Source organism: Dipodomys merriami, unplaced genomic scaffold (assembly GCF_024711535.1).
Source record: "Dipodomys merriami isolate MVZ:Mamm:240054 unplaced genomic scaffold, mDipMer1.0.p SCAF_51, whole genome shotgun sequence".
Lineage (NCBI taxonomy): Eukaryota > Metazoa > Chordata > Mammalia > Rodentia > Heteromyidae > Dipodomys > Dipodomys merriami.
The window spans coordinates 3,329,983-3,356,748 of NW_027206080.1; the positions used below are offsets into that span (position 1 = coordinate 3,329,983).

A 26,766-nucleotide genomic window follows, 5' to 3' on the forward strand; every position below is an offset into this window, starting at 1 on the left:
CAGAGGACTGGAAGAATCCCAGGGAAAACTGCAACCTGTGCTCACCACACACACCTGCCCTCACCACACACACCTGCACACCTGCCCTCATCACCGAGCCACACCTGCCCTCACCCCCCACCTGCCCTCACCCCCACCTGCCCTCACCCCCCACCTGCCCTCACCCCCCACCTGCCCTCACCCCCCACCTGCCCTCACCCCCCACCTGCCCTCACCCCCCACCTGCCCTCACCACAAACCTGCCCTCACACCTCTGCCGACAACGGCTCTGGGCCACCAGGACGGTGGTCCCTGCCAGCCCCAGCACTCCATTCCACAAAGTTGTGCTTTTCCCTGGCAAAGTCTGTTTCTCAGGTATGGATTACAAGTTGGAGCCCAGCTCCTGGCTCACTTCAGATGTTTTATTGTTGGAGTCTCATATTTCCTGTGAAAGCTGGTCACGGCAGTGTCTTAATCTTCGTGAGCACGGTGCTCTGATTGGAGACTTCGTGCTACAGGGGGCGGACATGTGTGGTTCCCAGAGGTCGTGTTCTTGGTCAGAGAGCACATTGCAGACTGAGTGTGGGGCTTTTACCTTCAGAATTTGAACGTCTGTGTTGGTATTTTTGAGCTTTGGTGTATACTGGTGTCCATGGCCTGGCACCATGAAATTCTATCTCTAATTCTCTCTCTGTCTCTCACTCTGTCTTTCATTTCAAAGCATGTCAGCCAGGATCTGGAAGACTCATCCTGTTCTTCTGCGCAAGGAAAGTTTAATCGGGAGCAGTTTTACAAATTCATCATTTTCCCTGGCAAGTGGATTAAAGTGTGGTACGACCGCCTCACGCTGCTGGCGTTACTGGATCGGTGAGCTGTGAGCAAGGGCCGGCGGCATGGGGCCAGCGAGCATACGTAGATTCTGATCTCACGCTCCTTCTTGACGTGGCACTGACTGGAGTGGCTCTCCCGGTCACCCCCACCCTTCTCTCTGCCCCAGGGGAAGTGGGGTTGGCCCGAGGTGTGCTGCTTGGTGGACAGGTGGGGAGGAGGGGTTGGGGAGGAGAGTGGCTTTGGAGGGGGGACAATCAGTGTCCACCAACTCTGGACTGCTGCGGGCTATTCAGGTTGTCCAGGCTGTTGGAACAAATTTCGTGGCAGTCCCCGGGGGGGTGGAGGCCGGGCAGTCCGGCTGTCCTCAGTTCCTGGTAACAGCTTGTCATGGTAATGTGCAGTAATGTTTTAAACAACATGATCACAGGCAACAAAAACAACCTTCTTGAAAAATGACATCAGTCAATTTGGGGCCGGCAGGTGTCTGCTCGCAGCTCTGGGTACCCGGGCAGGATGCCAGCACCATGCAGTGCTTACCATGCAGTAAAAGGAGGCCTCTCTTTAAATATTAATGTTTATCTTTAGAAACTATCGAAAATTACAACAGCTAGTGGTAGCCCTGTATATTAAAAACAAACCTTTCTGTAGAATCTTGTATTTGTTATTTTAAGACTTACTCACTAGCCAAAAAACCCCAAACAACAACAACAGAATTTAACCAGAAGACCAGTTGAATTTTTGAAAATGGATGATTGTCACCATCCTTTTTTTCTTTGAAATCCTTGTCTCTCCTATACTTCTGTGAGTCATTTGTTTTAAAGGTAAAGACCACGCCTTCTCTTTCACCCTGTGACGTGCTGTAGCATAGTTTGCGGACGCAGTCAGTGTGTGGAGTGAGTAGAGGACTCCGTGGACAGGAGCCGCAGTCAGCTCGGGATAGCAGCAGGTTTCCCAGCACTGGTGTTGCTCTAAAAAGCTCGTGCAGAGATTTAACAAGCAGTGATTCTACCCCAGGTGCCAGCACCTTGACAGTGTTGTCAGATGGTCTGTGCTGCTACCAAATTAGTTTTTCAGCTGTGGTAATTTTCTTTCCTTTTTATTAATATCTTTATCATCTTTAAGTCGTGTACAAAGGAGTTCCACTAAACCAAGCAGTTTATAAACACAGTGCTGCCCCTTCCAGCTTCTCACATTCCACTTCAACCCACGTTTCCCCTCACTTGTCTTAAATTTATTGGTCCTTTTAAAACTTATGCAGCGGTATCACTTTTGCCATCTTGTTGTTTTTTCTGAGAAGCACACGTGGATTTTAGTTTCTGCTCAGGAGTGGGCTGGCGGAGCCCCTCTCTCTCACCCAGCCCAGTGGGTGTGGAGCCAGATGGTGCAGAAGCCCAGAAATCCAGTCAGCCCCTCTGAGAGCCCCTGTGCCTCAGTTTCCTGTACCGTGGGCTGTGGGGGATCTTGGCCGTAGGCGCTGCCATCCTGATGACTGATTGTCAGCTAGAACTCTGAAAGCAGAAAAATTAAAAATAAAACGTTGGGTCATGAAGTCACATCATATCAAATCCAGACACTGAACCCAAGCCTTAGTGGGCCTGAGCCTGGAGCCGCGTAACCATACATGTGTATGTACATGCATATTTGCGTATCTATGCACACGTGTATTATGTACATGTGTGCATAATGCTTTGTGTGCATTGTGTATGTGTATATGTATCTACATGTGCATGTGTGCATGTGTATATGTGTATGCATGCATGTGAATGCATGTGTGCATGCATACACATGTACACACACATCTTTTATTTGCTTCTGGGACAGGGCAGCAGACAGCTCCAGAGACAGTGTCTGGAAATGACTTCCTGCAGGTCAATTCATGTACTTTCCTTTCCTTTGTATTGAGAGGAGCCCAGGAAGCTCTGGAACATTCTGTGGGTCAAACCTTGTCACCTCTACTAAGAAGTCCAGTGCTGAGCCAGGCCCAGCCGCTCACATCTGTAACCACATCTATTCAGGAGGTTAAGGATCACAGTTCAAAGCCAGCCTGGGTGGGAGAGTCATGAGATCTCCAATAAATAAGCCAGAAGTGGCACTGTGACTCAAGTGGTAGAGCGCTAACCTTGAGCAAAATGGGAAAGCTCAGGGGCAGTGCCGAGGCCCGGAGTTCCAGAGCCAGGACTGGCGTATGCACATGAGCACGTGCACGCACACATGCACGCACATACACATGCACATGCACAGAGCTCAGTACTGTGGGTGAGGAGGTCCAGTGGGATATGTTTCTTTTATTTTACAGAGACCTGGGATGGAAGCCAGGACTTTGTTTAAATAACATAACTATAAGAGAGGAAAGGGAGGAAGGGCAAGGCTGTTGAGCCTCCCAATGGATGTGAAGGCTCAGAAGCAGCCCCTCAGCCCCCCGCCACCCCTCAGCCCAGCCCACCTCCTGTCTGCTTTCCTCTGTTTCCCCACATGCACAGAACTGACGACGTGAAGGAGAATGTGCTGGCGGTCCTGCTCGGTGTCCTGGTTTCCTTTCTGGGCTTCCTGACACTCAATCGCGGCTTCTGCAAGGACCTGTGGGTGCTGCTGTTCTGCCTGGTCATGGCCAGCTGCCAGTACTCCCTGCTCAAGGCAAGACAGATCCACTCACCTACCCTCCCGCACCCCTGCCCCTGACCTCCAAACACTCCCGGCTCAGGGAGAGACAGACCCACCGGCCCTCGCAGAGAGGTGACGCGCACTTCTGGTTTGTGTTTCAGAGCGTGCAGCCTGACCCCGCCTCTCCAGTCCACGTAAGTCCTCACCACATTCTCACGTGTCACGGCGCTTACCAGACAGGAGCAAGCGCGTGGTTCTGTGCTCTAGACAGAGCTGTGGGGTAGCGGGAGGGGACGGGCCTGGGGCTGCATGGGGTGGGCACAGGGCAGAGTCCTTGAGGGAGAAGACAGGCCCAGGGGTGGGGGGTGGCTTGGAGGCTGGGGGGCTCTGGGTGTCCCGTGACTACCATGAGGCCTGTGGCTATTAAATAACACAGGCAGTGGGCTTGTAGCAATTCTGTGAGCAGGAATCAGGCTCATTTTCAAAGGATTATCATACATATTTGGGGGGTAAAATAGGGTGCTTTGCTGTATCAATATGTGACAGAATGGCTGAACAAAGCTAATGAACATCACCACCCCTCCACGGACTTAACAAAACTCTCCCAGCACCGTGCAGGTGTGTGCATGGTGATGCGCTGCTCTCCCAGGCCCGTTGCCCCTGTCCCGCCACCTCCCCCCCCCCATGCCAGCATCTCCCCTACCCCTGCAACCACAGTGCTGGGCTCTGCTTCCATGATTCGACATTTTGGATCCAGCAGAGTGAGGTCATGCGGTGCTCACCCTTTGTACTGTTGCGTGTGTGTGCACACGTGTTGCATGCGTGCGTGTTACTCAGACCAGCCATCAGTAGACACACAGGCATTTTCTGGATCTTGCTTTCATGCTTCCCTCCCCCCACCCCACCTACATGTCTGCATTCTCTTGGAGCGACCCCAGCAGGACTGCCAGGTCCTGTGGCCGCCTGGCCCAAGAGCACGTGAGGGCCTCCACGCGGTTCCCTAGGGCTGATTTTTAATCTGTGTGGGATCATAGTAATTGAGGGAGGCTTATAATGGGGTGATCCCATGGGTTAGAGGCCATCTCCTGAAACCCTCCGTTCTCCATAATTGGTTTACATGGGGTACCTCTTGCTTTATTATTGAGTCCAAACGTCAGGATCAGTAGCGATGCGTAATCAGTGCATGGAGATGTCTTGTTGTGATTACCATCAGGCCCGGGAGGGCGGTGGTCTGGGACTCCTCACCACCGCACCCTGCGCCCCACTGCCGCTGGCTTTCTGGGTGGCTTGGAGGGGGCTGATGTCTACGTGGAGCGTCACTTCCCTGGGCGCTAGGAAACGAGGCAGGACAGGCGAGATCCTCACGTGACCCCATGCCACGCGTCTGACTGGTTCTGGGAGGAGCAAGCAGGCTGCACCTTCCCCGGGGGCGTGGTTCCCTGCAGCTACTGAGAGAGGACTTTTCTTACTGTCCCAGGGAGGCTCGGAGCTTGCTCAGTGCAGTAATTAATTCACTTGAACAGATTTCTTAATAGATTAGTCTCTAATCTTCCTTGGCAGTTCTCCCATAGTTCTAAGGAAAGGGGAAAAAACAAAAGGGCTCGCCAGCATTTCCTCTAGCCATCCAAGCCGAGCCACGTGGTGTTCGGAATGCAGATTCATGATCTCCAACTTAGAGGTGGGAAAATTTGAAAAAGGCAACATCCATGGGAGATCACAGACTCAGGGCGCAGAGCCCCAATGCCAGCGCCAGCCCGAGGATTTCCATCCACGGGATGGGGGCGGGGGGGGTAGGGTAGGGGGGTTCTCCAGACCCCACCTTGGGTGCACTCAGGGAGGCATGGTGATGAATTCTGGCATTTCTGCTTCACTCGCTCCCCAGAGCACAAGCGGCCAGTTTGGAGCAATTGTCCACGCTCATCAGGGCAAGCATGGCAGTGTGTGCTTGGCAGGGTATCCTAGGGTCAGTCCTGTGGTCCACGGAAAGGAAGGGGGTGCCAGGCGTGGGAAAGGCAGGAATGGACTGAGCATGCTCAGTGTGTGTAGCTCTTCTGTCTGGTGAGGCCGGAGGAGCTGTGCACCTCCCCCACCACTCACCCCCTAGGGCCCCCCGCACCCCAGCCCCTGCGTCCCTGAAGATCTCTCAGACACGTCATCTTCCAAACAATAAGACCCTGTTTACTCTTAGGGAAGTAGTAGAGCGTTAGCATTCCGCTCTCCTCCTGGGCGGACATCAGGCCAGCTTATGCCAAGTAACAGGTGGGCTTCTGAGGGGGCTGTGGCTGGACCAGTGGGTCCCTCAGTAAGGTGCAGATGGGGGTCAGGGGCAAGGCGATGCGGGGTTTTCTTCTTCTTCCTTCCTTCACCTCTCCCTGCCCCTGTCCCCTCCTCTCTTCTTCTTCGTGGAGAGCGGAAGGCCTGGCCGTGTCCTCCTCGCCCAGTACACTAGTGATATCTTTTGCTATTTGCCTGGCAAGTGCATGTGGACCGACTTTGATTTTGTTTTCATTTCTTTGATAAAACCTTCCCACACTCATTAATATGTGACCTACTTGGATTCAAAGGAAAATTCTTTACAAATGCAAATGCCTTCTGAGACCTAGGCTGGTCCAGGGGCACCGGCCACAGCCAGCGCATGCGTCTCCTGTGAGAAGACGGGCTCAGAACAGAGCCATGCTGCTCAGGAGCAGAGACGAGGTGCATCGCACAGCTGTATGTCACCTGTGCGGACAGGGACTGGAACCTCATGTCTGCCACACATGCTGGCCCTGCCCTTCACACTCGAAGCACTTCGAGAGTTGCAAAATATACTTTTCTGGGGAAAAGAAGAATTGCATGTTGGTTTGTGAAATGCGAATTGTTGGTTGACTCTTGCTCTACGAACCTCCATGTTACATCCTTTCCTGAATTTCCCTGCCATTTGAGAACAATGAACCATTCCTGCTTCTCACGTGTGCATGTGTGTGTGTGTGTGCGTGCGCATGTACCTACATATGCACGCATGTGCCTACACACCTGTGGCCTAGTGGCTCTGTGGCTCAAGCAGTAGAGCACTCGCCTTGAGCTGAAGAGCACAGGGACAGCGCCCAAGCCCAGAGTTCAAGCCCCACGACCGACCAAAAAAAATAAAAGAGTGTAAACCTGTGGCCTACACCAAAATGTATACAAGTATTCATACACAAACGCCTGCACACATAGCTTTGTAGGCACAGCTCTGTGCCTGTTTTGTTTTCTAGGACTTGAAGTGACTCAAGTTCACAACTTATGGATTCTGTTTCCTATTAACAAACAGTGAAGCCAGGTTAGAGCCGATGAGGGCTTAGACTAGTTTTGCCTTGAAGTGAATGAGATGGATTGAATTCTCACTATTGGAGAAAGCTTTGACTTAGATCTTCTGTAAGGATGGTAGTTAAGTTTTAGATAAATCTTGTCAGTTTTGAAGTGTGTATCATTCTTTGTGATAGCTCCATTCTACAAACAAACATTGGGCCTTGTTCTTTTCCTGGTGTTGTCTGTGTGTGAGTTGTGGCAGGGCAGGGAGGAGGAGAGGCCTGGTGGTGCATGCTGTGTTGTGTGGTGTGGGACTTGACAATTAGGATAAAATTGTATTTGTTTTCCAGGGACACAACCAAATCATCACCTACAGCAGACCCGTCTATTTCTGTGTACTGTGCAGCCTTATTTTGCTTCTCGATGCTGGGGCCAAAGCCAGGCACCCACCCCGATTTGTGATGTATGGCCTGAGGCTCTTCTCTTCACAATCCCTGCAGTTGGCCAGGGATGGCCTCATAGGTGAGTATCCCGTGGGGCCCACGTCCCCCGATGGATGGGCTGCCCGCCCAATCACCTAGCCAGGAGTGAGGGTGCCCCACCAGGACCCGCAGTGGGATCCTTGGAAACGATCTGTCTTCTGTGACCAAAAGCTACAGCTCGGGGCCTTCTTCAGGGGGTGACCGCCTGATAGTCTGGCTGGGGTGACCACTGGGTTGTGGCAGCCTTGCCTGTGTGCCGGCCGAGGGGCCTGGGGCCACACCCCACTATAGGAGGATGTGCGAGGCCTGGAGGTTGGAGAGTGTTTCAAGCGAGTTGGCTGAGAAGTATCTAGAACCCATCGGGCATCCAGCATCATGTGGGCACCATGGGGGGTGGGGGCATTGGTCGGCAGAGAGTTTGTGTGACGTTGACACCCACGGCTCCAATGACTCTGGGGGATGAGCTCTGGGAGCTGTGGGCCACTGTGAGGGTTCACACACCCGTGAGTGTGTACAGGCTGTAATCCCCTGACCTGGAAATGTGCAACGACCTAGGCCATGGCCACCTTCCCCGGACCTCAACAGCTCGCTGCGGGGGTCCGGCTCTGGTCCCCAAGCCCCGCCTTGCTCCTCTTCCTGTGGCATCAGAGGCAAACTTGCTGCCTCCTGTACCAGATCCTGTGTGTCCTCTGGGGGACCAGCGCCTTGCTTCTTGACAGGTCTAGGAAAGCCCAGCAGCCAGGAAAGAGCCCAGCAGCCACGGGCCATAGCCGCGGGGCCCAGTTAGGAGAGAAAACCATGTTGCAGGAATAGTGGGAAATGATCTCGAGCTTGGACTCCGAGTCTGGGCCTTTCTTTCTTTCTTTTTTTTTGGGGGGGTCCGGTCGTGGGGCCTGAACTCTGGGCCTGGGTGCTATCCCTCAGCTCTTCAGCTCAAGGCTAGCGCTCTACCACTTGAGCCACAGTGCCACTTCCAGCTTTTTTCTTTTTGCTTATGTGGTGCTGAGGAATCGAACCAGGGCCTCATGCATGCAAGGCAACCGCTCTACCACTGAGCCACCTTCTCAGCCCCGAGTCTGGGCCTTTCTGTCCAGAGCCTTTGCATCTCTCTGACAGTTTCCTTGGCAATGTCATCCAGAGTTCTATTGCGCCGTGTGTCCCCCTGGTCTCCCCACACGACAGCACGTGCTCTGCACTGCCATCCTGCCTTGCCAGTTTTTCCCCCCAAGGAAGGTGCCAAAGCCTGTAGCTCAAGATCACGCAGAGCTGGAAGCCGGTAGCTCAAGGTCATACAGGAGCTGCCTCTGTCTCACGCCGTCTTTGGCATCTCTTCTGCCCCACACCCAGCCTGTGCGTTCCAGGGATGCGGGGCATGGGCTAGCATCCTCCCTCCTCCTCCTCGTCCTCCTTCAAGGATGAGGACACGTGGTTCCTGCTCAGCTCAGCCTCAGAGGCTGAGGCTCCACAGCCTCCTCTTCGCTGGGCCTGGCCAAGGACTGAGCAGCTCTCGGCCTGCATGTGGCCCTGCCTCTTGCCCTCGGCGCTCTGCGTGGTGCTGAGCCTCCTTGGTGTGTTTCCTTGGACACGTGTCAGCCTCCTCCCCTCTTCCATGCTTGGTGGCAGCAGTGGCAAGGCAGCTTGGAGCCACGCAGCACCTCTGTCTGCAGGCCCCGGATGCTCATCAGGAGCTGGGTCGGCTGAGGAGCCTGAGCGCGGGCTCTGGATGCTGAAGACCTGAGGGAACACTTGCCACGCGTAAATCGGGAGGCGCAGTCTGAGTGGCCCGCGGCAGGGGCCCCTCAGAGACGCCTCTGACAGCTGTGGTCAGAGACCTGGGGAGAGGCATTGCTGCCCCAGCCTCCCGCAGCCCTGCTCCTCTTTACTTTGCTGCTCCAGGAAACCCAGCACTGCCACGCAGGCACCGCCACCCGGCCAGCTTGGCCGACGCGTGATGGCCCAGGTCACGAGGTGAGCCAGAAGGGAAGGCTCAGGAAGCAAGGCGTAGGTGTGGGTGAAGGCCCTGGCAGCTCATTAGCCACCCGCTTGGCACAGTCTCCTTTAAATTCGTCTCTCTCGGGAGCCGGGGCTGGGCCGAGGCATTCTGGCCTCTGCCAGGATTTCCTGTCCCCCAGGACTACTACCCCTGGCACGAATTGCTCAGCTTGTCAACGGTGACAAGTAAAAATGGTCACAAATAGTCTTGCAGGCTGACTGAAGGAGAACAAGAGAACAACAGCAGTCCTGGGGTGTGTTAAGGGGACTAATTGGCACTCGCAGGTGACTAATTTGCACAGTGAGAGTGAACTGGGGGGAACGGGAGGGGTGGGAAGGGGAGGAGGAAAAGTCAGGAAAAGTCAGGAAAAGTCAGGCTGGGCCAGCGGGAAGGGATTGGGGTGCTTTGTTTTCCTGGGACTGCCGGGACAACACACCGGAGACAGGTGCCAGGGAGAGCACGGGTGTGGTGTCACCATCCGCGCCAGGCCTCAGCGTGTCACTGTCCGCAGTGCAGCTGTATCCCTCTTGGCTCCCAGATGTGATGTCACATCTTCCTTTATGCCTTGGGCCGCATTGTCCCTGAGCTCTGGTTTTATCTTGGTCATCTGCAAATACCCTGTGGCCAGTTAGAGTCACAGGCACAGGAATCCTTCATGGGGCTGTGTCTTCTCAAGGGAGGAAAGGGACAAGGGAGTGACAAGGACTGTGTGCAATCAACTGGCTCTGCTCGCTGCCACTAGCCCTCAGAGGAAGAAGAGCAGGACGGGCGTGGATGTGGGGTTCACAGTGAGAGGTTCCACATGCCCCGAGGGAGAGGTGGTGACACTTCTGCCTGGGTATTCAGAGGAAGAGCAGCTCAGGTGTAGAAGGAGAGTGCTGGGCAAGCACACGGGAGGAGCAGGAGAATTAGGGAGACTGGAACTCAGGATGACACCTGCCCTTCCTTCCCTGCACCTGTCAGAGCCACTCTCTCATGCTCTCGTGCTTTCCCTCGGTGGTGAGGGGAAGTTCTTGGCGTTTCTCTCCTGCAGTAGGGTGGATGGCCTCCAGCACCCACTGCCTGTGCTTGGGCAGAGACTGTGGCCTCAGGGCTGGACTTACTTTTTTTTTTTTTTAATTATTATTGCTTTTCTTTTGAGTAACTTTGGAAAAGCCCGTGTGCGCATCTGGCTTTGCACCATCCCAAGGGAAAGAGGCTGGGGGCAGAACTCACAGGGCAGAGCCTGGGAAGTCAGGCTCACAGGTCTGCCTGCCGCGGCCTGCCCACTGAGGCCTGCTCCCCAGCCTGAGCACCCCTCCCTGCAGCTCCACACACAGGACCCCGGCTCCGGGACTGCTCGGACCCTGGCTGTGGCAGTCTGAGTTGATTTGCTTGCTGTCTGTGAACACGGCATGCGGCGTCTGTGGCGCTGAGCCCAACCGCTCAGCGGGGCCTCACTCCCACTGCTGCCCTGGAGGGACCGGCCGCCCGCACAGGCCGAGTCGGCAGTTACCCGAGTGAGCAACGTGGCTCAGAGCGGGAGGCTGACACCGCTGTGGCACGGGGCCCATGGAGCAGGCCTGTGTGAGTACACCCAGGCCCAGGGCCCCTCACTGACCTGAAGACCTCCCTCGGCCTCACCTCAAGTTGTCCACCATACGCCCGCCACACACCCACCACATGCCTACCACAGTACCCACCACACATCTACCACACACCCACCACATGCCTACCACATGCATACCACAGTACCCACCACATACCTACCACACACCTACCACACATCCACCACACGCCTACCACAGTACCCACTGCCTACCACACACCTACCATACACACACCACACGCCTACCACACACCTACCACACATCCACCACAAGAATACCACAGTACCCACCACACACCTACCACACACCTACCACACATCTACCACACATCTTCCACACACCCACCACACACCTACCCATCACACATCTATCACACACCCATCACACATCTATCACACACCCACTATACATCCACCACAAGAATACCACAGTACCCACCACACATCCACCACACATCTATCACACACCTACCACACACCCACCACACACCCACCACAGTACCCACCACACACCTACCACACATCTACCACACACCCACCACACACCTACCACATGCCTACCACAGTACCCACCACACACCTACCACACACCTACCACACGCCCACCACACATCTATCACACGCCCACCACACACCCACCACAGTACCCACCACACACCTACCACACATCTATCACACACCTACCACACACTTACCACACACCCACCACAGTACCCACCACACACCTACCACACACCTACCACACACGTACCACACACCCACCACACGCCCACCACACACCCACCACACACCCACCACACACCTACCACACATCCACCACACGCCTACCACACACCCACCACACGCCTACCACACACCTACCACACACCTACCACATATCTACCACACATCTACCACACATCCACCACACACCTACCACACACCTACCACATGTCTACCACATGCATACCACAGTACCCACCACACACCCACCACACACCCATCACACATCTATCACACACCCATCACACATCCACCACAAGAATACCACAGTACCCACCACACATCCACCACACATCTATCACACACCTACCACACACCCACCACACACCCACCACAGTACCCACCACACACCTACCACACACCTACCACACACCCACCACACACCCACCACATGCCTACCACAGTACCCACCACACACCTACCACACGCCTACCACACATCTATCACACACCTACCACACACCCACCACACACCTACCACACATCCACCACACACCCACCACACACCTACCACACATCCACCACACGCCCACCACACGCCCACCACACGCCTACCACACACCTACCACACGCCCACCACACGCCCACCACACGCCTACCACACACCTACCACACACCTACCACACACCTACCACACACCACACACCTACCACACATCCACCACACACCCACCACACACCTACCACACACCTACCACACACCACACACCTACCACACACCCACCACACGCCTACCACACACCCACCACACACCTACCACACGCCTACCACACACCTACCACACACCTACCACATGCCTACCACACGCCCACCACATGCCCACCACATGCCTACCACACGCCCACCACACACCTACCACAGTACCCACTACACACCTACCACACGCTTACCACACACCTCCACATGCCCACCACACACCTACCACCTTCCAAGAGCACCAAACTGAAGATGGAGTTCCAGCATACGGCCTTTTTGAGCCCTTCCAGAGCTAGGCTCGCAGGCCCCATGGCTCCGTTAGGTTTTTACAACAGTCTCACCAGAGAAATCACAGTGATGTCACCAGGTACCGACACAAATCAAGGGGCCACACGTGCCATGTTCCAGACACCATGTGCCCCATGTGAACCCTACAGCGTGGCTTGAGCTCAGTGCCCACCTTCCCTGTCAGAGCAAGGGGCCACGGTTGCTACATACGTGGCCTTAGGACCCAGCGCCAGGGCCCAGACATGGCAGATTCAAATCAGGTTTCCTCCATTTTGTTATGTTCGCCAGTTCTGAGCTGGGTAACCAGACCCACTGCAGCTCCACCATGGAGTCCTGCCACACAGTGCACTGCCCCAGCTTGTCGCAGCCCTTCTGTGGAGCCAGGGCTCTGGGTGGTGCTGGCTCAGTGTGGAATGCCCAGGGCTCTGGGTGGGCACTGGCGCAGTGTGGAATGCCTAGGGCTCTGGGTGGGTGCTGGTGCAGTGTGGAATGCCCGGGGCTCTGTGTGGGCGCTGGCACAGTGTGGAATGCCCGGGATTCTGGGTGGATGCTGGTGCAGTGTGGAATGCCCGGGGCTCTGGGTGGACTCAGTGTGGAATGCCCAGGGCTCTGGGTGGGTGCTGGCTCAGTGTGGAATGCCCAGGGCTCTGGGTGGACTCAGTGTGGAATGCCTGGGTGCTGGCACAGTGTGGAATGCCCAGGGCTCTGGGTGGACTCAGTGTGGAATGCCCAGGGCTCTGGGTGGGTGCTGGCACAGTGTAGAATGTCTAGGGCTCTGGGTGGACTCAGTGTGGAATGCCCAGGGCTCTGGGTGGACTCAGTGTGGAATGCCTAGGGCTCTGGGTAGACTCAGTGTGGAATGCCCAGGGCTCTGGGTGTACTCAGTGTGGAATGCCCGGGGCTCTGGGTGGACTTAGTGTGGAATGCCCGGGGCTCTGGGTGGGCGCTGGCTCAGTGTGAATGAGACCTGGTGCTCAGTGCCAATTCTCACCACTACCAACCCTCCTGTGTGCCCTGCCTGGCTCTCTCCCATGCTTTCCCTCCCTCTCCCTCCCCCCTCCTCTTAGCCCATCCCAGCCCCTCCCCACCCTGAGGAGCCTTTCTACAGGGCCAGCCCATCCCAGACCCTCCCACCCTGAGGGAATTTTCTGCAGGGCCAGCCTGGCTTCCTTTAGCTTCCAGCAGTCCCTCTGAGACAGGCTCCAGGATGCCTCCCTTTCCTTGGGTAGAGTCCGGGTCTGGAAGAGCAGATGCAGTGGTGTGGGCAGTGCTGAGGGCAGTGCTGAGGGCAGAGGTGAGGGCAGAGATGAGGGCAGAGGTGAGGGCAGAGGTGAGGGCAGTTGTGAGGACAGTGGTGAGGGCAGAGGTGAGGGCAGAGATGAGGGCAGAGGTGAGGACAGTGGTGAGAGGGCAGAGGTGAGAGGGCAGAGGTGAAGGAAGTGGTGAGGACAGTGGTGAGGGCAGTGGTGAGGCCAGAGATGAGGGCAGAGATGAGGGCAGAGGTGAGGGCAGTGGTGAGGCAGTGGTGAGGGCAGAGGTGAGGGCAGAGATGAGGGCAGTGGTGAGGGCAGTGGTGAGGGCAGAGGTGAGGGCAGAGGTGAGGCAGTGGTGAGGGCAGAGTGAGGGCAGTGGTGAGGGCAGTGGTAAGGGCAGAGGTGAGGGCAGTGGTGAGGACAGTGGTGAGGGCCAGAAGTGAGGACAGAGGTGAGGGCAGTGGTGAGGGCAGAGGTGAGGGCAGAAGTGAGGGCAGTGGTGAGGGCAGAGGTGAGGGCAGTGGTGAGGACAGAGGTGAGGGCAGAGGTGAGGGCAGAGGTGAGGGCAGAGGTGAGGGCAGTGGTGAGGGCAGTGGTGAGGGCAGAGGTGAGGGCAGAGGTGAGGGCAGTGGTAAGGGCAGAGGTGAGGACAGAGGTGAGGACAGAGGTGAGGGCAGAGGTGAGGACAGAGGTGAGGGCAGAGGTGAGGGCAGTGGTAAGGGCAGAGGTGAGAGGGCAGAGGTGAGAGGGCAGAGGTGAGGGAAGTGGTGAGGACAGTGGTGAGGGCAGTGGTGAGGCCAGAGATGAGGGCAGAGATGAGGGCAGAGGTGAGGGCAGCGGTGAGGGCAGTGGTGAGGGCAGAGGTGAGGGCAGTGGTGAGGCAGTGGTGAGGGCAGAGGTGAGGGCAGAGGTGAGGGCAGAGGTGAGGACAGAGGTGAGGACAGAGGTGAGGGCAGTGGTGAGGGCAGAGGTGAGGGCAGTGGTGAGGACAGAGGTGAGGGCAGAGGTGAGGGCAGTGGTGAAGGCAGTGGTGAGGACAGAGGTGAGGACAGAGGTGAGGGCAGTGGTGAGGGCAGAGGTGAGGGCAGTGGTGAGGGCCAGAGGTGAGGACAGAGGTGAGGGCAGTGGTGAGGGCAGTGGTGAGGGCAGAGGTGAGGGCAGTGGTGAGGGCAGAGGTGAGGGCAGTGGTGAGGACAGAGGTGAGGACAGAGGTGAGGGCAGTGGTGAGGGCAGAGGTGAGGGCAGAGGTGAGGGCAGTGGTGAGGGCAGAGGTGAGGGCAGTGGTGAGGGCAGTGGTGAGGACAGAGGTGAGGGAAGTGGTAAGGACAGAGGTGAGGGCAGTGGTGAGGGCAGCAGTGAGGGCAGAGGTAAGGGCAGCAGTGAGGGCAGAGGTGAGGGCAGTGGTGAGGGCAGTGGTGAGGGCAGCGGCCCTGGGCTGGGCACCCTTTGCTCACCGGTCTGTCCGCCCACGGCAGGGTTTCTGTACTGCTTCCCTGCACTCTCCCTGCTCGGGCTCTTCCCGCAGATCAACACCTTCTGCACCTACCTTCTGGAACAGATTGACATGCTTCTCTTCGGAGGCTCGGGTAAGTGCCTCCCGCACAGGTCAGGGAAGGTGGATGGCCGGAGACCGCCTGCCCAGGGCCAGTTGTCCCCTGCCTGCGCCCCTGCGGTGGCTGCGCCTCTTTGGCGGGGTGGGGCCCTCAGACATCCCCTGCTCCTCTTGGAACCGGAAGGGGCCCATGTGGCCACGCTTGGTGGGTCAAGTCCCTGCGGAAGGGAAAGATCTGCTGCGGCCTGGAGTGGGTTGGGGGCCTTTGCTAGTTCTTGGAACGAGCTCCAAGAGGAAGACAGAGAGAGGGACAGGGGGTGTGGTGGGAGAGGAGGGGGAAGTGGGGGAGGGGAGGGGCTGTGGTGGAAGGGGGAGAGGGAGTATGGTGGGAGGAGGGAGGGGTGCGGTGGGAAGGGGAGGGGTATAGAGGGGGGTGAATGGTGAGAAAAGAGAATGGTGAGGAAGGAAGGGGTGCATGTGCATTTGTCCTTGAGGTCTGGGTATGTGTGTGTGTGTGTGTGTGTGTGTGTGTGTGTGTGTGTGTGTGTGTGTGTGTATGTGAGTGTGTATGTGAGTGGGGGGGACCAGCCCCCTCCTCCACACTGCACACCCACCATCTTGTCAGGCCCTCCCTCCCTCCCTCCTCCCTGTCTGTCTCCAGTGCTGTTCCTTCTGCGCCTCCTCCCTGTCCTATTGCGGCTGTGGTGATTTTGGCTTTGGCAGCTCATTGGTGTCTGAATGCCTCTGCTCTCCTCCCTGCCTCTCCATGTCCACAACCTGGTGAGGGCCTGTCTAGCTGAGGTGTGTGTTTGTGTGTAGCTGAAGTGTGTTTGTGTCTAGCTGAGGTGTGAGTTTGTGTCTAGCCAAGGTGTGAGTTCGTGTCTAGCTGAGGTCAGTTCATGTCTAGCTGAGGTGTGAGTTTGTGTCTAGCCAAGGTGTGAGTTCGAGTCTAGCTGAGGTGAGTTCATGTCTAGCCAAAGTGTGAGTTTGTGTGTAGCCAAGGTGTGCGTTCGTGTCTAGCTGAGGTGTGAGTTTGTGTCTAACCAAGGTGTGCGTTTGTGTCTAGCTTAGGTGTGAGTTCGTGTCTAGCCAAGGTATGTGTTTGTGTTGCAGCCGTCTCTGGGATCCTGTCGGCCCTGTACAGCGTGGGGCGGAGTGTCTTGGTGGCGGTGCTGCTCCACGCCGTCTGCTTCAGTGCGGTGAAGGTAGGTTCTGCCAGACACAGCCCTCCCTCCACCCGTCCCTGCGTCTGTGCCTGTGGACCAGGTTTTCTCTAATCATGGAAGACAGAGCATCTGAGCATTGGGTGACAGGGCTTGAGCTCGGTGAGGCCTCAGTCGGTGTTGCCAGACCAAGGTGCCCGGCTGCCCCGCATGGCTACCCAACATCACTGGAAAATTCTAAGAGGCTGTGGAAACTGCTGGAGAATCTCATATCTAAGTAGGCAGAAGTTACTGGGCACCATGGCTCACGCCTATAATCCTAGCTACTCAGGAGCCCGAGAGCTGAGGATCCGGGGCAGCCCGCCTAGACAGACAAATGTGCGAGACTCTGCTCTCCACTTAACCAGCAAAAACCTGGACATGGAGATGTGGCTCAAGTGGTAAAGCATCAGCCTTGAGCAAAAAAGTCATGTAAGAGTTCAAGGCCCTGAGTTCAAGCCCCAGGGCTAGCACTCAATAAACAGGAGGACTTTCAGGTTCTCTCCCTGCAGCTGAGGGTAGGCTTTCTTGCCTTCCATCCCCACTGAGCTTCCTTTTCCTGTGAGGCCCCGCAGACAGATGCTGGGGTTTGTCCCCTCCATGGTCAGCTGTGCCTGGCATCCAGTGGGTAGAGCCAGCAGCAGGTGCTGATGGGAGCCCCAGGCCAGGCCTCCTCCTGACCTGGGCAGAGCCTTGCCTTTCTGTTCTCCCTCCTGTGTGAGGCATGGTAGAAGTGGAAGTGGGGGTCGATTCCATTGTGAAGTCACGCTGCATGCAGTCACGCTGTCTGCAGTCTCACACTGTGTGCAGACATGTTGTGTGCAGTCACACCATGTGCAGTCATGTTGTGTATACTCATGCTGTGTGCAGTCAGACTGTGTGCAATCACGTTGTGTGTGTGCAGTCAGACTGTGTGCAATCACGTTGTGTGAAGTCACACTGTGTGCAACCATGCCATGTGCAATCACACTGTGTGGTCACGCTGTGTGCATTCATACTGTGTGCAGTCACGTGTACAGTCACACTGTGTGTAGTCACACTGTGTGCAGTCACGTTGTGTGCGGTCATACTGTGTGCAGTCACCTGTGAAGTCATATTGTATGCAGTCACATTGTGTGCAGCCACACCCTGTGAAATCACACCATGTGCAGTCATGTTGTGTGCAGTCACACTGTGTGCAGTCACGCCATTTTGCAGTCACACCGTGTGCAGTCATACTAGGTGCAGTCACGTTGTATGCAGTCATGCTGTGTGCAGTCACACTGTGTGCATTCAAGCCATGTGCAGTCATACTGTGTGCAGTCATACTGTGTGAAGTCACGTTGTGTGCAGTCATGCTGTGTGCAGTCATACTGTGTGCAGTCACATTGTGAAGTCACGTTGTATGCAGTCACGCCATGTGCAGTCATATGTGTGCAGTCACGCTGTGTGCAGTCACACTGTACAGTCACGCCATGTGCAATCATGTGTACAGTCACACTGTGTGCAGTCATACTGTGTGCAGTCGTGTTGTGTACAGTCACGCTGTGTGCAGTCATGTGTGCTGTCACGTTGTGTACAGTCACACTGTGTGCAGTCACATTGTGTGCGGTCACATTGTGTGCAGTCACACTGTGTGTGGTCATACTGTGTGCAGTCACACTGTGTTCTCTGGGATGAGAAAGGCGCTTGGATTCAGGGTTCCTCTCGTAATCGGGACAGCCTTCCAGTAGGTGGGGACCAGACACTGGAAGATCTCCCTCCTCTCGGCGGTAATGACTTCTTGTTTAGTGCTGGTAATAAATAGAGTGCTTTAACAAAGCCGTATTGCGCTGGCTCTGTCTGGAAATGCCTTTGTTAAGAGACAAATAGAGCAATTTGCATGTCTCCTCATCTGTGAGTGGTGAGCTCTCTAATGGTCTCACCTTAACTTTCCACTCAGTGGCGAAGCACCTATTAAATGCTGTGAATTGTGTGAGCGTGGTTAGCAAGCCCACGGGGCATCCTCAGGAAGGAAGCAAGCCTGCCCGCCTGCAAGCTGCGATCCCACTGCTGCCTCCCCATGCATCTGTTTATGCCTCTGATGCTTACACTGCATTACTGGGCTGACCACTTCTCCACCATCTCTGCCCCAGGGAGGCCCACGGGACCTCCTGAGCAACTGGGCTGCCGGCTGCCCGGCCAGAGGCGCTGTGCCCGGTTTGGGTCTGGAGATGTGTCTGTTTCCTTGATTCTTTATGACAATCACACAGTAGAAGTAGACAGAGGGGCTAAGAATTTCACTCTCTGGAACATTAACTAGGGAAGGGAAATTTGATTCTTCTTCGATTTGTGTCCTGCACCTCCTCAAGATGGCGGCATGTCGCACTGCCAGCACGCACACCAACTCCCTCGCCAACCCCAAGATCTGACAGTGATGCGCAGAGCCAGCTAGGATATTTGCTCCCTGGAGAAATGGCTTTGTAGTTAATTAGCCGTGCTTTGCATTTGTCTGGGTAAACCAGGGTTTCTATGTTTTATTATCCCTGACAAAGAGATTCTGCTTTATTGATGACAAGGGAATCTGGAGGTTGAAGCATGTTGTTCTGATTGAATGTGCCCCAAGCCTCATTAACACCCACCAGCTGACGGCCCTTCCACCACCCTGCTGGTACCACGTGGGCTTCGGCCCTGTGTACTGGGTTCAAAATCTCATTGTAGATAGAAAACAAACTCATGGTTTGGGATTTATTCTCGGCGCCACAGTAGACTTTGTCCTCTGGTGAAGCCTCCACATTTTGCTATTCAAGATGAGGAGAGAGGTCCAGAGAGGTGGAGGACAGCACTGAGCATCCAGTATCAGGCTCAGGCCCACACCTGTGTGTCTGTAGTCTCCCTCTCCACTGAAGTAGAACTATGAGTGTGTATGTGTGTGTGTGTGTGTGTGTGTATGTGTGTGTGTGTGTGTGTGTGTGTGTGTGTGTGTGTGGCTGTCGGCATTGATTTCAGAGAGGAGGAGGAAGAATGCAGGCAGCATTCCAATGTGGAATTGTCCAACTTGGAATTGAGTGGCTGTGTGAGCACAGACCACGTGGATTGATTCCAAAAAGGGCAGCGCTGACGGGGTCCTTTGGGAGTGAGGCATGTGAAGGGGCAGGGTGGGGGGGGGGGTGGGGGCCCTGGGCCCACGGGGTGGACGTGGTGATGGTGGCCAGGATGGGGAGGATGCCTGGCCCTGAGGTGTTGCAGGAGAAATGACTTTCAGAGCCTGAGACAAAGCGTCGCGTGGCTGGTGCTCTCCAAGGTGGCAAGCCGTGCACCATCCAGTCTTGGGCACCAGGAACATAGGGGTGGAGAGCGACACGCAATGGCGAGGTTCCAGAGGTAGGGGAGGGTCCCGTGTGCACGTGTGTGGGCTGGTGTGCACTCGGTGTGTAGGTACCGCCCTGGCTGGTGACAGCTGGCATGTGTGTGCACCGCTCCCCTTCTCGCTAGACCCTAAGCATTGGAAGTCACAGGTTACCCTTATTTATGCTTCATTTTCTGGCCCTTTTTCCAGTCCAGCAAGTGTCACATAAAGTGTTAAATTCTCCAATGAATATTTGCCAGTGACCTGGAAGAAGGCTGCTAAACATAGAGTTGTGTGTATGTGCGTCTATACAGAGGTGTGTGTGTGTGTGTGTGTGTGTGTGTGTACAGGTCGGCTCACATACACGGGGGCTGTCATCTGCCTGCCAGCCAGCAAACTGGGTTTTTCCCGGTGTCTCCCCTACGGCGGTTTCCACTCATGAGTGGGAGTCTTGCCACGAAGACGGACATGAGCATGGAATAAGAAGTATCATTAGCACTTGCTGAAGGCTGGCTTGTCACGTTTGCCAGCCTTGCCCATTCTCAGGCTTACTGGGCACCTCCCACCCTCTGCTCTGAGCAGGACCCAGAGCAGGGCGCTGGCAGCCCATGTGTCCAGGGCCTACAAGGACCATGAGCTGCTTTGGGGACCCGCAGCGGAGTATGGAGTATGCCCATTGCCACCCACACTTATAGCCCAGGACACTCAGGGGCCTTGGATGAGGTGGGAACAGAGACTCCAGTCCAAGAGCTGAGCAACACATTGGACCTTCCTGAGCCTCTCAGCCCCAACTGCCTCTCACTCAGAGAGGAGATTCATGACAAGTGTAGAACAAAGCCAAGTGCCTCACACCTCTACTACCAACTACTCTGGGACTGAGATCTGAGAGCTGAAGTCCCCACCAGCCCCGGCAGAAAAGCTCCCTAGACTTCATGTCTGAAAAGCAGGGCTTGGGGTGTGGCTCAAGTGGTAGAACACCAGCCAGGCAAGCGCAAGGCCTGGAGTTCTCTCTCCAGTACCACCACCAAAGAAAAAAGCTGGACACGAGATGTCCCAGAGTCAAAATGATGGGATACGGTCTAGCTCTTATTTTAGGATGTCTGAAAACCTGGCTTGCAAACGTCTCCTGCTTTCTGGGGTAAGAGGATGTGTTTCTGGGTGTTCAAGGAGGAGGCGTTGCAGTCTCCCCTGAAAGGCACAGTGGGAGCGTGACCTGTTTGTGTTCACTTTGTAAGCACACTCAGCTTGTCGGCCCGTAAATCCCTGGCAGGAGATGCCGGTGGCTGCTTTCCCACAAAGCCGAGGTTCCCTGCGCACTACCATCCAAGCAAGTCCCCAGTGGGTGTGAAATCCACACAGAATTGTGGGCCATTAGACAGTTTTATTTCTGCCCCATAAAAATCCTTCAAAACCTGTGGGAGTTTTAACGAGCCAGCGCTCATCCATCCAATCCTTCCCAGCCGAGGGGCCCTGGAGACGCAGGGCAGGACAATTAGAGATGTTGTCGCACGCTGCCTGCTTCATTATCTGTGAGTGATGGGCAGTTCAGAGTCTGACCTCCCTCCAGACTGCATCTGTGGGTCTGGTGTGTGTGTGCGTGCGTGTGCATGTGTGTGTGTGAGAGAGAGAGAGACGGGGGGGGGATATGTAAATGATATATAGGCATAGGCATATAAAAATTCAAGACCAAAACATACATCTCACGTATGGAAGTTTACTTTGCCCTCCATCCCCGGAACTGCCCTCGGATGCCCCCTCTCCTGCCTCCACGTTTCCTCATAGACCTTGAATGGTCTGAGGTCGGCTGACCTCAAGACGCCGTGCACCCTGTGTGTGAACATGAAGATGGAGGTGAACACGGAGGTGAACATGAATACAAAGGTGAGCACGGAGGTGAACATGAACATGGAGGTCAACAAGAACACGAAGGTGAACATGAACACGGAGGTGAACGTGAACACAACGGTGAACACAAATGTGAATGTGAACACAAAGTGAATGCGAAGGTGAACGTGAACTCGGCTTCAGAATCCCTCTCGGCCTCCTGGCCTCTCCCTCCTCGGCTGTCCTAGCACCTTCTCCATCTCCAAATGAGGGTCCATCGACCCTTAGACGCTTCTCCTTTTCTCTCGCTTACCTCTGATGTGGTGCGCTCCTCCCGGAGACCACTGGCACCCAGAACCCTGCCCGCTGCAGTCTCAGCGCCATCCTGCAGTCTTCTCTGGCACAGCCACTCGCCACCTGAGGATGGGGAGCTGCCCTGGGGCTCACGAGGACCGAGCTGGGGAGAGGCCGGACAGGAAGGAGGGAGAGCACGGAGCGGACTCTGTGAAAGGGGGCTGAGTGGCTCATTTGCATGTGCGTGTGTGCCCGTGGGTGCCTCTGTGAACTCGTGCACCTGTGTTGGACAGAGGGGTAGTTGAAACAGCACAGGTTCCTGTGGGTGGGTACACAGGAAGGAGAGCCCTTCTGTAAACCATATTCCTGTCTTCTCCAGGGAGAGCTGGTGTCCCGTGCCTCCACTGTGAACAGCGGTCCCATTTTAAAGTAATCTGAGCAGAGAGGGGTGCTACTGTTTCTCACTCACCCTTCAGGGCTCCAGCACCAGTCAGGAGCTTGCACAGGCTGCTGATGTTGTACCAGGGAAGGGCCACGAGCCCCTGCTGCTGTGGAGAGAGGCCGGAGGAGGCCCAGGGCTCATCAGATGGCCATGCCGTACACGTCACTCAGGGGCAGACTCCTTACCACATGAGTTGGCACCTCCCAGAGCAGGGCTGGGCCACCCTGCCCTCCTCTCGGCCGCCTGTGGGGTTCTGGCTGGAGCAGCACCGCTCTGCTTCCCATGGGGCAGAACTGGGATTTGAACTAGGGCTGTACCCTTGATAGGCAGTGCTTGCCTGCTGAACCACGTCTCCAGTCCCTTCTGGGGCAGTGGATACTTTTTTGAGATACGGTCCTTCTTTTTCCCTGGACTACAGCTAGCCCGAAGCCCAGTATCCCAGCTGGTGGAAGGGCAGGCCCCAGCCCCCATGGCTGTGGTCTGAGATGGGTCCTCATTAAATTTTTGCTAAGAGGAGCCTCGAACCTTGATCCTCCTGGTGTGAGCCTCCCAAATAGTGAGAATCATGGGCCTGAACCATGGCACCAAGCTTCCCTTTCTCTTCAAATGAGTGGAAGTGCACACATTCTCTTTCCCTGAGGCTTTTGGTGGAGGAGCCACATATATGATGCAGATCCAGCCCACGTATTCGATGCGAACCTGCAACCTGAGCGGTCACAGAGTCCAGGGAGGTGTGAGGGCATGGGGCGTTCACGCCTGCTCTGCCTGTGATGAGCACCACACCAGTCCCACGTAGCTGGTAGAGCTTGGCGGGGACGGCGAGCGACAGCGGGGCTGCCGTTCATGCTAGCAGAGGCGGTGTCTGCATCCTTCCTTGAGGGTCTGACACGGCATGGGGTGGAGCACAGAGCCCAGGCCTGCGCTCAGGCATCTGCCTTCTCTCCTAGGAGCCCTGGAGCATGCAGCATATCCCTGCGCTCTTCTCGGCCTTCTGCGGGCTCCTGGTCGCTCTGTCCTTCCACCTGAGCCGGCAGAGCAGCGACCCGTCAGTGCTCCTGTGAGTAGCCGCTGCTCCCTCCTGCCAGGGTTGTGGGGGCCACTCCTGTGCTCTGGGGTGGTGGCCGCCTCCAGGGCTCATCTCCCTTCCGCGAGTGCTGGAGAACAAGCAGACAGCCCATGTGGGCACAGGCTGCGGGGAGCAGGGGAGGTGAAGGGTGAAGGTACAGGCCCCCCCACCCCCCACTGCAGCCGGAGTGAGATGGCCGGTGACACCTGAGTCTGTCCTGCAGCCTTCCCTTGTCCACAGCGGGGGCGTCTTCTCTGGGCGCACCGAGCCCGGGGCTGCCTGGTTCTAGGAATCACCCGGGCAGCCCAGGCCAGCACCTGGAAAGGAGGCTTACGCTGAGTCCCACTGCCTTCTGTTCCCACTGAGGCCAGCACCCATCTACTCCAGGAGTTCTGTGTCCGAGGTTTTGAATGTGTCTGATCTCTAGCCACTTGGAGGCAGATGCGTTTGGGCACCGGAAATCCCCACTGTGACCCTGCAGGGCCACCCAGGCTCTGACTGGACATCCCGCCCTGGGGCTGGGCACTGTTAGGTGCACAAAGGTGAAGCCCTGGGCAAACAAAAAGCAATGCCAGACACCTCCATTAGTGTCTGCTGCCTGGGAGGCTTGTGTGCCCGGGGTGAGTGGCGGATGTCTGGAAGGAAGGCTGTTTTACGCGATTCTTAGTGTCAGACACAAAGAGAGTGGAAAGAGAGTGGGTGAGCCGCCTTCTGCCGGCACCAGAGGAGGCCGGAGCTCAGAGGCCCGGCAGGAAGGGAGGGGACCTGGAGCTCTGCTGTGGGCACTGGCACCCCAAGCAACACTCAGACTCCTCGCCTCCAGGAGCACGAGGCGCACACATGACTGGTTTTGCACCTGCTGTGTGATGGAGGGAGGAAGAGCCCGGGCAGCAGCCCCGCTGTGCCGAGGCAGCCTTGGCTCCATGGAGTGAAGCCTGGGTTTTCTTCCTTTAGGTCCTTCATCCAGTGCAACATGTTTCCCAAATGTTTACAACAAAACCTAGAGGAGTCGGCCGCAGACCCCCTCCCGCAGAAGATGAAGGATTCCGTGGTAAGATGTTTGAGCCCCGTGGTCTGTGGTGGGACTGGCTGGGGGCAGGGCTGGCCCAGGACCTTGGGGCTCTTGCTAGCCCAGACCGTGAGGAGGGGCAGGGGGGCCCTGGGGCCCAGCCCCAACCCGGCTCTTGGGGACCGTGAGCTGCCTGTCCCCTGAGGACCGTGGTGCGAGCGGGCCAGTCACTGGTGCTGCCCAGAGGTCCCAGGCACCAGTTGGTCCTGTAAGCCACATTTGTTAATTCTGTGGGTTGATGGCTGGCATCAACAACAGGCAGGCCCTGAGCAAGCAAAAGCTTGTCCCATAGCACAGGAATGCCAGCTGCTCTTCTGATGTGCTCAGCCTCTTCTGCCTCAGCCTCCCGGCTCAGAGCTCTCTCCAAGGTCTCCTGAGGGGTCCCAGACATCTGTTCAGTCCTGGCCCTGGCCCTTGGGTTTGGCGGGTGAAAGGGGAGGGAAGGACAGAAGGAAGGAAGGAAGGAAGGAAGGAAGGAAGGAAGGAAGGAAGGAAGGAAGGAAGGAAGGAAGGAAGAAACTCTGAGGCCTCTTGTGCACCAGGTCCCAGCTCTGGCAGCCTCAAGCGTCCTAAGAGCATACGGGCCTCCCTGCCCGGACTCAGGTTAACACTGTGGAGAGCGATGGCTGTGAGTGTTCCAGGCTCCTGTGCACAGGAGCATGGGGATCGCGGCAGCTGACGGCTTCCGTTCATGCTTTCCTATGCTTTGTGAGTGGTGGGAGGGTGGCCGCCGGCTGGCATTGATGGTTTCCACAGCAGGAATTCTCTTGGGTTTCTTGGGACCCCCCCCTTCCAGGACAAGCCCCTAGACAGCACACAGGACCTCTAGTTCACAGGACCATGATTTTAAAATGGTTCTGTCAGCTGCCTTCCAGTGTTGCTCTGCTCCCACAAAAGCATTCAGGCTTTCAGGCTTTCTTTCTTGTCACCACAAGGCCACCAAGAGACTGGTCACTGAAACGACTTTATCAGCAGAGAGACATTTAAAATCAGGACTGGGGATGCTGGTGGGGCATGGTACGGAAGCTAGACCAGGTAGACATCAACTCATGTGCAGCTGGGGCCCTGGCATTCATCCCAGGAGACCCACAGGGCCGGTCCGGCTGTCCCTCCCCATCCATCTTCCAAACACCATAGCATGGGCCCCCAAAGTCCCCATCCTGGATATCTGAGAAAACTTATGGCCCCTAAGTCTTCCTTGATCTCATGACTGGTGAAGATGCCTCTCTATTTTCTGGTTTATTTGATGTAAAAGTAAGGATTGAATTACAGAGAAATGTGGAATTAGCCACTAGAAGCTGGTAGTGTTTCACTGGGGTAATTGGATCAACGTTGTCCTTAGTTTTTCTCACCTTTGAAACGCCATGTTCACCAGCCTAACTCAGTGGGCGCATTCACTCCTCCTCGAGAGAGGCCCGAGTAGTTAGCGTGTTTTATTGAGAGGATCAGGTTGGCTTGACATGTTAGTGTGCAGCACACGTGTGCGCTGTGCAACCACGAAGTCGCTCTCCTTGTCTCCGCGGCTTCTCCATCTCTGCCCCTCCTGTGTTCTCTGGTTGTCTTTTCTCTCTCTTCCTACATTTTGCTGCATGTGGATAGGGGCTCGGCCCTTTTACCCAGTGCCCCCCACTGGGTGTCTGACCAGCTCTCCACAGACTGCAGCCAGCAAACCTGAGAGCTACCTCTACCCTGCCCCTGCAGGGCAGGTCGCCCCACGCACCCAGAGCCCATTGGCAAAACTTGACAGAGAATAAATGGGTTTGCCTGGCAGACCCCACCCCCATCCCCAATACTATTTTGTTTGCTTTCTTATTTTGTTTTCACCTTTAAATCTTTAAGTACAAAGGGGTTTTAATTGGTCACGTCAGCTGATGACTGCAAGCTTGCTTATCAGCCTTACCCTCCGTGGGGCTTCTGAACTCAGGGTAGCAAGTGCTCCATCACCTGAGCCACACACCCAGCCCTGTCTGCTTCCGATGGTTTTTACGTTGGGTCTTGGCCTCCAGCTGTGACCTTCCCATGTGGCCGGTGGCCCTGTGATGCAGGTGGCAGAGCCAGTGGCTGGCTTTCCACAGGCCTTGTGAGGCCCCTCCTCTGGCACCTGCCCACCCCTGTCCTTGGCATGTTCAGACTTGTTTATTCTTTCTAGGGACCATCCTTGTTGTTGTTGCTGTGTTTTCTTTGCCAGTTTCTGAGTTTGAATGTAGGGCCTCACTCCTATGTGGCTAGCTAACTTGGCTGGCACTCTACCATTTGAGCTACGCATGTT

The 26,766-nt window shown here is 55.9% G+C and overlaps 1 protein-coding gene across 3 annotated transcripts in view; it reads left to right on the forward strand.

Moving 5' to 3' along the window:
* Window positions 1-26,766, forward strand: part of Pcnx2 (pecanex 2) — a 94,791-nt gene that overhangs the window by 11,155 nt on the left and 56,870 nt on the right. For all 3 annotated transcript variants that reach the window (XM_069998129.1, XM_069998128.1, XM_069998130.1), the window contains exons 10-17: window positions 701-846; window positions 3,291-3,444; window positions 3,573-3,605; window positions 7,032-7,203; window positions 15,217-15,327; window positions 16,407-16,498; window positions 23,310-23,419; window positions 24,383-24,479. In XM_069998129.1, the coding sequence (XP_069854230.1) occupies window positions 701-846; window positions 3,291-3,444; window positions 3,573-3,605; window positions 7,032-7,203; window positions 15,217-15,327; window positions 16,407-16,498; window positions 23,310-23,419; window positions 24,383-24,479 (915 nt within the window). The remainder of the gene's footprint in view (window positions 1-700; window positions 847-3,290; window positions 3,445-3,572; window positions 3,606-7,031; window positions 7,204-15,216; window positions 15,328-16,406; window positions 16,499-23,309; window positions 23,420-24,382; window positions 24,480-26,766) is intronic.